This window comes from Cryptotermes secundus, unplaced genomic scaffold, assembly GCF_002891405.2.
Source record: "Cryptotermes secundus unplaced genomic scaffold, Csec_1.0 scaffold273, whole genome shotgun sequence".
NCBI lineage: Eukaryota > Metazoa > Arthropoda > Insecta > Blattodea > Kalotermitidae > Cryptotermes > Cryptotermes secundus.
The window spans coordinates 1440625-1450577 of record NW_019744109.1 but is presented as its reverse complement, the minus strand read 5'-3'; the positions used below and the strand labels follow the sequence as shown (position 1 = coordinate 1450577).

At 42.9% G+C, this 9953-nt stretch overlaps 1 protein-coding gene across 2 annotated transcripts in view; it reads left to right on the top strand.

Annotated features, from left to right (window-relative positions):
• Positions 1-9953, top strand: part of LOC111874427 (GAS2-like protein pickled eggs) — a 116877-nt gene that overhangs the window by 30248 nt on the left and 76676 nt on the right. For both annotated transcript variants that reach the window (XM_023869926.2, XM_023869927.1), the window contains exon 3: positions 5167-5616. In XM_023869926.2, the coding sequence (XP_023725694.1) occupies positions 5167-5616 (450 nt within the window). The remainder of the gene's footprint in view (positions 1-5166; positions 5617-9953) is intronic.

Sequence of the window (9953 nt, the reverse complement as noted above, 5' to 3'; positions counted from 1 at the left end):
TTTCTTGAATCCCGGACGATGGAAAAAGTCCAAAAACCCAGTAATGTTGTGTCTTATAAAGTTTTGCTCAGAAAACTAGAAGGAAAGAAACTACATGGAAGACCTACTCGTGAATGTGGTCTTAATGGTAAGAAAAGAAAACGAACTCTACTGTTTTAGTCCGCAAGCGAACTAATGGTAAGACTGATCTTAAAGCAATGAGATGTGAGGCTGTGGACTGGATTCACCTGGTCCGTATGAGACGTGGAGTTTCAACACAATCCGAGTGAACGTTAGATATTCAGGATGGAATTTGCGTCATGGAGTTCTGTAGCTGATGAACAAGGTTCATTCTTTCGCTCCTTTACAAGGTGTAAACAGGATTCTGCAACGTTACGATGCATACCTCATTTTAATGCAATGATGATAGTCCTTAGAAGTATCGATCTGCCCCTGTGAAGTCTGCACGCTAAGCAGATAGACCTACGGCGGTACATACAACACGGAGCTCTCCATATTCATACAACCCAAATCCCATTCGCATTACTCGAGATCATTGTTTCCCAAATGGTGGTCCGCATAACCCCTGGTTTCCGCGAGGTTAAAATAAAAATTCCACAAGAAAACTCCATTAAAACGTAAAAAATATGATATTTTAAATGAGATTATTATTATTATTATTATCATTATTATGAACTATATATAAAATAATTTTGGAGCGTTTTCTGATTAGAAATATCACTTTCAAAGGAAGAAGTTGTTAAAATTATGTTTGCTTTTGCCTCGGAGAAAAACGTTATATCTAGATGTGCAATTCGTCAGCTGATAGCATTCGCTAGCATACCTGTATATTTCTGCGAAACTAGATTCTCGAATTGCCCAGCAAGAGAAACAAAGTACAGAAACAAAGTACTAAACGCGGCATAAAATTTGAAAATTAATAGCTCCGATATTAATCCAAATTTATAAATAAAAAAAATCTTTAAGGAAAAAGAGAAACACCTCTTCGCATTGAAAATTACAAATATGTGATGTATTAGTTTTTAAGCTTATTTTTTATACATAGAATGTGTTTCTATAAATCTCTGTGGTCTAGTGGTCAGAGTTACTGGCTACAGATCCAGAGGCCGGGTTCGATTCCCGGCGTCACCAGATTTTCTGAGAAGTAATGGATCTGGAAAGGGGTCCACCCAAGCCTCATGAGGATAATTGAGGAGCTATTTCAAGGAAATAGAAGCTCTGGCCTAGAAACCCGAAATTAACGGCCGTGGGGATCCGCTGCGCTGACCACGCGACACCCTCTATCCGCTGAAGTTAGTACTAACTTCACCGACAGGTGGCGGTCGATCGGTATAGTTCGCTTGCGGACTAAAACCACCGAGTCTTTTTGCACGAGGTCCTCGCTAACAGCTGCTGGACGAATATGCTTTTGGTTCCGAAGGTCGGATGTAACCCTCAAATTTACAGATGTAGCGTATTGAGTAAGAGGAAAGTAAAGCAGAGCAATCGTTTTCTTATACTGAATTAAGTACCACGTCATAAAGACGTATTGGTAGCAGAAGTACGGTTCCACCCATTCTTAACCTTGACATTAGATGGAGGCATGTGGTCAGCTCCCCGTCCTTGCCAGTTCCCGAGCCCCGCATCCCACTAACTGAGCCATAGCAGTAACAGTACTATTATTTATTTTCATTCTTCTTGCCATTGTCTATTTGCCATACATAACATCTAAGCTTCGCACAGTCGCCATGTTCCTACCTTTTCGTTTAGAAATAAAAAGTGTTTAATACAGAATGTGTAGGCATTTGAGCCGGGATAGCATAATCGGTATAGCGACTGGCTACGGGCTGGACCACAGAGGGTTAGGAGTTCGAGTCCCGGTAGGGTGAAGAATTTTCTCTTCTCCAAATCGTCCAGACTGGCTCTGGGGTCCATCCAACCTCCCATCCAAAAGCACTGGGGGTTCTTTCCCTGGAAGTAAAGCGGCTGGGGCGTGAAGCTGACCACTCACCTCAGCTATTGCCGAGGTCAAGAAAATGGGGATCTATACATCCACTCCACCATACGCCTTCATGGCATTGTGCTTAATTCGTTGAGCCCAGGGACAGCTTCACCTTATGTGTAGACATGTATATGATCTGCCTTCGTACCAAATTTTGTTTGCCTAACCCCAACGGTTCATCATTTACATTCTGGACCCGTTTCAATTTCTGAAGAACTGTTAGTCGTATAAAAATTTTATAATAAATTCAGATATAATTAGAATATCGAAATGCAGAGTCCCTTAAGCTTTAATTCATAGTCTGAGGGGAGACAATTAAAAATACGAACACAGAATGAATTTATGATTAATTGAAAGTTAATATGAATGTTGAAATTTTTATTTACCCAGTGTGTGGACGCATGCATCTAGATCTGTTGCGCATGTCAGGCTAAAGCTCTATTATGATAGGCCCTATAATAAAACGCAATGATATGAGATGGTGGAGTTGTTTAATTTTTTGGTATGGGTGCCAAGTTCGTGCTTGTGTTCCTTGTGCGCGGTACTTTATGAGATTAGTTTCCTTTGTGATTCTGCAAGTTGAATTCATGAGTTTCCTGGTGACGACACATCGCGGCCCGAACAACAAGACGACACTAAGAATCCTATTCATCAAACGGCGGAACCACGACGCGGTAGACACTCAAACTCCTTTAAAGAGATGCAGTATAAAGGACATGAACCAAATTGGTTTTAAATTTTAACAAAGTGTTCTTAAACCACACTTGTAAATAAACTAATTATAATAATTTATAAATATTTTAATGTTTTCATGCACGTCGCTGTAGTTGTTAAAGGAACAGATTTTATACTCATAACATTGTAATGATATTGTATGTATGTATTGTATTGACCAAACACATCGTATTAGTAGTTTCCGCGTGTACAGATATATCCTTCCGAAGATGGTCTCTCTCAGACCGAAACATGTCAAGGATGAGAGATTAAATAGGAGAGAAAATAATAATTATCAATCACACTGGACGTAGTAGATAACGCTTTATAACATTTCTAGTGTGACGGACCAGAATGGACCAAGTCAAGGTTACAGTGAGCTTTCTTAATCTATTTAGCTAAATGTTTCGTTTTTAACACGTCATTCCACCTGCTCACACCTGCGAACAATCACGTACCGTGTGTCGGTACAGAATCTGGCGGTGTGACTAAGAAATTATGTTGATATTCCTCTGTACACAAGATAAAGTTGGTCAATGGGAGATACCTTCCAAACACGGAGATGCCTCGAGGTTACTTGTACGTGAGTTGCTGTGACGGAAGTAAGGCTCTTGGAGGCCATGTTTAGGAAACATCACGTACCACTAGCGTGGCTACTCGAAGAACCGGAAGTCTCGTGAAGGTGCAGTGCATGCTCGGGCTAGCTGCGCTGTGAAGAAATCCCATTAAAGGTTACACAGATGTAAGCTGTCGGAGGTAACCCCACAAGCGGGCAAGCCTATCTGTGTTACTTAACAAACATTATTTCTTTAACTGCTTTTCGTATACCTGGCCGATCCTCTTTCGTGTTCACAGAAGAAAAAGGAGCTTCTATTCAAAACGTTAATAAGGTCAATAAATCTGTTTCACTGTCATAATGAAAACGTGATGGGAGCTGAAGTGGGGTTCAGCTTATACAGCGCCTCTCTTTCTCAGAATTATTCTTGTTGTTACGAAAATATACAGCTTCAGTTGGGAATATGTGGGAGGGCTGTTTGTATAGGAAATGATCTTGTTCATAGTGAGATTTTCAGCCTGAAAATTTTCTTGTTCAATAGTAGGTAAAGATAGGTAGTCACAGACGTTTTGGGAGAAGCTACCTCCAGTTTTTGTCTCTAATGTAGGGGCAGCATGGTTTTTCGAAACTTTGTTACCACCTCCGAAACCATTCGGTGCCGTGATCAAGAAGAGTAGTCTTAATTTTTGAAGACCTTTCTGTTCAATGGGACAGTTTCGTTTGGGTAACCTGAATTTAGTGTGACTTTAGTGTGTGTGAAACTACTCTTGATGGGTTATATATATATATATAACCCATCAAGAGTAGTTTCACAAAACCTGAAGTCACACTAAATTCAGGTTACCCAAACGAAACTGTCCCATTGAACAGAAAGGTCTTCAAAAATTAAAATAAAATATATATATATATGTCTATGCGTCTTTATACAAAATGCGTACAATGAGGGTATTAATAAGAGGTCGTGTCCGGCTGTCTGTCTGTCTGTCAAGCTAGTCGACTGAATATGGTGAAATTTGGTATTAAAATTATTAGAAAAATTTAATTCCTTTCAAATCGGCAATGTATCATAGTGTAGTTACGTGAAGAAATTTACTATTTACTGGGCATGAAGTTCGGATGGAAACCTGAAATTCACACAGAATTTTAGTAGTGAATAATTTCAGAGCACTTCGAAGATGACATGCCATTATTGAGGACAAATATTAAAATAAATATTTCTTTCTTCTGGGTTATAACGCCGTGTATTTCGTTGAAAGTCAACCGACGTTTCGGATGAACATTTAGCCTCCATCTTCAGAATAGAAGAACAAGCCAGGTAAGAAACCAACGTGAAGCGGGTAGCAAGCCCTTTCTTGCTGGCTCGCTTATTCTTCGACCCTGAAAATGGAGGCGATATGATCCTCCTAAACGTCGGTTGACTTCCAACGGACTACACGGCGTTATATCCCAGAAGATGGAACTCTTAATAGGTACCGCTGTGAGAGCTTCAAATCCTACAAATAGATAGTAGAAAAATAGGTAATAATATAAATGGACTGAACTGGCTCAGGTTAGGAATAGCTGATTCATGCACCTTAGATAACACTGTGGGGGTAAGCGGTATCATAGTTGGTTGAGGTATATGCTACAAGCCGGAAGGTCGCGGGTTCGATTACCTATGAGATCATTGGATTTTTCGATGGACCTAATCCTTCCAACTGCACTATGGCCCAGGGGTCGGCTCAGCCTCTAACAGAAATGAGTATACCAGGAATCTTCCTGGGGGTAAAGGGTGGCCGGCGCGTAAGGCTGACGACATTACCGCCATCTGAGAGCCGATTTTCTAGAGATATGGAAAACTCGACGTCTCACAGTCCTACGGCCCTCCACGGCCTGTTGCAGGGATAGCTCTAACAATGTTGGCAATCTGTTGCAGCACGCGAACAAGGTACGTCAGTGTGCCGTGGAGTACGTTCAGAGGCGCCAGACCCGACGTCCCAGCACGACGTCCAGCCTCACCGAGCTCGGCGACGTGTACTACTTGCAGGCCGCCAAACCGGGCACCTTCTTCGCCCGTGACAACGTGTCCAACTTCATCTCGTGGTGTCGCCGCGGCCTCTGCATCCTCGAGTGTCTCCTCTTCGAGACTGACGATTTGATCCTCCGCAAGAACGAGAAGCACGTGATCCTGTGTCTGCTGGAGGTGGCACGTCGCGGCGCCAAGTTCGGTATGCTGGCGCCTATGTTGGTGCAGCTAGAAAGAGAGATAGACCGCGAGATCGCAGCGGAACAGAGCGGCAACAACCTGGACGACAGTGATGAGGACGAGCAGTTCGGCCCCATGCCCCAGGTCGTCACCAACGATCTCAAGAGCTTGGACGAGATGGTGAGTAGCAACTTTTCCAGATCTCCAGAAGCCTTTCGTAATTAAGTTTTACTCCGTGGTCTGTAGTCCGCAAGTGAACTATACCGACCGAGTGACCGCCGCTTCTCGGCAAAGTTAATGCCAACTTTAACGGATAGAAGGTGTCGCGTGGTCAGCGCAACGAATCCCCACGGCCGTTAATTTCGGTTTTCTAGACTAGAGCCGCTATTTCCTTGAAGTAGCTCCTCAATTATCCTCACGAGGCTGAGTGGACCCCGTTCCAGACCCACTACTTCTCAGAAAATCTGGTGAAGCCGGTAATGGAACCTGGGGCCTCTGGATCTGTAACCAGGAACTCTGACCACTAGACCACAGAGGCGGTCAATTTTATACTCGTATATATGCTATGTATAATCAGTACAGATTTGTATAAGAATGTTTTGTTGTTTGTCCCTATTCAGTTTTTCCGAGATGGCGTTCCGTTGTTTACATGTAAATAATATGGCTTCTTTCTCTGTAGTCTGTACTGTTGTTCGGAATGTGTCCAAGTTTCGTATAGTTTTGTTTTAGTGTGTGTAATATAAGCAAAGCGGCAATTTCTCCATGTCAACCGATCTGCACACAGCAGTCTCTGCGTGTTACTCTAGCTGCGACAACCCGTTATGGGCTTGTTCAAGTGCACAGGCTTTATGAGGGGCCGTTAAACATTCAGGGCACTGTACTGCCACAATTGCTGCGTAACCTCACTTGCAAATGTAGCGCTTTGAGCCGGCCTCAGTATCACAAGGGTGCACAGTATAAGGGCTGTGTTCACTCTGAAACATTATCTTAATTATTAAATAATCAAATCTATGGACCGATCAGCTCTCATTTGTACATGTATGTATGTGTTTATGACGGGAGGTTAGAGAAAACTGCATAATGAGGAGCTCCATAACTTGTACTCTTCTCCATGTATAATTAGAATGAGTTGAGCAGGGCACGTAGCACGAATGGTGGAGAAGAGAAATGCATATAGGATATTGGTGGGAAAGCCAGAAGGAAAGAGACCACTGGGAAGACCAATGCGTAGGTTGGTGTACAATATTAAAATGGATCTTAGAGAGATAGGATGGGATTGTATGGATTTGATTGAGCTGGCTCAGGATAGGGACCAGTGAACACGGCAATGAACCATAAAATGCTGGGAAATTCTTGAGTAGCTGCAGAATTAGCGGCTCCTCAAGGAGGGCTCAGCTCCATGAGTCAGTAATGTATGTGTTTATATGTACAAGCTCATGGCTTAAATAGAGTAACAGTGAAGTTCATTAAGCGTAAGCGCCACGTCATGAAGACGTATAGGGGAGGGGAGATATAGCTCCATAATTCGTGACCTCGCCAATAGATGGTGAGTGATCACCTTCACTCCCCGATCACTTTAGCCCCGGGGAAAGAGCCCCCGGTACCCATTGGATATGAGGCTGGGTAGGCCCCAGAGCCGGTCTGTGCGGTAGAGAAATATCTCTTGCCCCTGTCGAGATTAGAACCCCGGACGCCCAATTCATATTCTGTACAAACTCTTTCTTACTTACTTACTTACTTACTTACTTACTTGGCCGCGCCATAGCTCAAGCGGTTAGTCGCTGGCTTCCCACAGCGACGGCCCGGGTTCGATCCCGGGTCTGGTCAAGTGGGATTTGTGGTGGACAAAGTGGCGCTGGGGCAGGTTTTCTCCGAGTACTTCGGTTTCCCCTGCCAATCTTCATTCCACCAATTGCTCCACAATCACCCTCACCTATCATCTGGGGCTGGTAAAATAGGCCAGAAGTGGCCGCAGTACAAGGGACTTAGTCCCACCCCACTAGCAATAAAAAGAAATACTTACTCATGGAACTGAGCCCTTCTGGAGGAGCCGCCACTTCTGCAGCTACTCAAGAATTTTCCAGTATTTTATGGAAGCCGAATGTTTATTACCTTGTTCACAAGAGCCCTCCACTGGTACAAACTCTTAACTCACTAAAAATTAAAACTCTTGCTTCAGTAATAATTTTTGACCCTATAAACAGGCCGTCCATTCCGCTTGTAAAATGCTGTAGCCACGGAATTACAGGACATCGCTTCCATTTGTTACATTAACATTTTTTTTTCATATGTTTAATTTGAAAGGTATGTATGTTAGCACGGCCATCCCTCTGCCGGTCGCGTCTGTTACATGCACGCTGTGTACACGTCTAATCTTGTTATAACTAGGCACTCTTGACTTTCACATTGAGATGGGAGCCACACCACACCCCATTAGTAATGTGTGTCAAAAATAAACACATTTTTGGGACACAGGTTTGTGGTTACAAGACATTCCCACGTCGTACCTCCGTGAGCCAGACACGTATGTCGTGACAGCTAGCAGTTAAACCCAGCTTAAACCAGCGCTCGTACTAACCCGACCGTCGCCTCCTGTTCTCTTATCACATTTCTGTTCCCCAGCTGAGAACTGAGATTCGAAGGGCAACAGCCACTGTGTGTAAAGTTAACAAATTTCCCTCCTGACTAATAAAGTTTTGAGCCTCCAGTGACAGCTGAGGTGGTTAGTGGCAGGCTCCCCACCGCGGAGGACCAAGCTCAATTCCAAAAAAATGCTTGTGGGATATATGGTGAACAGACTAGTTGGGACAGGTTCCCTTCTGTCAATGCTTCGGGTTTATCCGGCTAATTATTATTCCGCCTATGTTCCATAAGCATCCGTGATTAGAAGCTGGTACACTAGGCCCCGTGAGAGGCTCTTGTGCGTATGGATTCAGTTCAGTCCACCCCAAATAAGAAAATGTCTTGAACCCAAAATATATATATATTGCTGTCAATAAGAACCGTCAGTGATGACTCAGCTGTGAAGGAAAAGAGACACGGTCTAGACTGCAAATTTAGAATAATAAATTCATTAAATTTTATGTGTTGCTATGTTTACCATACGCTACATAAAAATTTAAATTGGGTGTTTCGTAAGACATGAGGAACACAAGAGAATCCATGCCATCTTGGATGCCATGCAGATTAACCATACAATGGACGCCATGTTACAATGGCGTCCAATAACTTCAATGTATGAACATTTTAATAATTCGTAATTGTTGTTTTGATTAACACAGATTCAGCTGTGAATGGAACAGATAATGCCACAAAAGGATACGGGATATAACAATGTGTAATTATAGGCTTGAACCCAAAACCTAAATGACAAAACACGAACTAAAGCATAATTTGTTCGTGTTCGAAGATGTTCGGTTTTTAATTATACGGATTCAAATCACCATCTGAGTTTCTAGGAAGATTAGAAAAGTATTTTTTGAGACAGAACTTGAGTCGGCAAACTAGCTACAATGAAGAGACCAATCTGAGCCGTTATATTAACAGAGTTCTGAGCCTGTGCGGTGAAGTATGCTGTTTGTTTGCTTGTAATTCCTCTACGACTTTCCGAAATCAATACAGGGTGCTGAGTACGCTCATCTAGCCCTAACACGCCAGATATGTATTGGGTTCGAGCCTCTTGAAGGTCACTGCCCAAGATTTCTCCAGCTTTACCACTTCCTGCTAGGCGAAGGCTGGGATTCATTCATTCATTCATTCATTCATTCATTGTTGGAGGAGGTGGGTTTCCCCATGCACTTAGACCAGTTATTGGTCCATTGTGCATCCCGCTTTAATTTCTACTGTCTCCATACCCTACCGGTACTGGTGCCCGTTATCAGCCCCTTTCTGCCAGCGAGGTCGGCCCTCTACTGGCAGTGGTATCTGATAATTAGTCCCTTTCTGTCAGCGAGGTCGGTCCTCATCTGGCAGTGGTACCTAATACTTTCCCCATCTACCGGAGGCATTGGAAACTACTTGGGCGGGAAAATTTGCCTAATTTAGCTCAGAGGTCTCCTAGAGACATGAGGTTCTTTTACGTGCCGTAAATCTACGACACAGGACCCAGGGCTTAAAGTCCCTCGCGGAGGACTTGTTTAAACCAGAAAGAATAATATAACACTGCTTACTTAATATGAAAACTTTAAGCAAGACGTTTTATAAATTGTTGAGTAAATTATGCAGGATGCTAAACAACTTCATTAGACGCGTCTTTCTTGGCACGTAAGGTTTGAGAAATAAAGATCACGGAAAACCCGACAATAATTTAGAATCACTCTGTACTTTCAAATGAACAGCATCCGTTTCCTGCAGAGTCCCTTCCAGTTCACCGCACATAATCATACTCTCGACGTTAAATAACACATCCAGTTGACCTAGCAACATTAGTTAAACCATTAACTAACAAACCCATACATATTTAACAAAATATTTCCATTTCTTTTCGTTGATTAGGCAAAATTGTTTTCTGTTTCGTC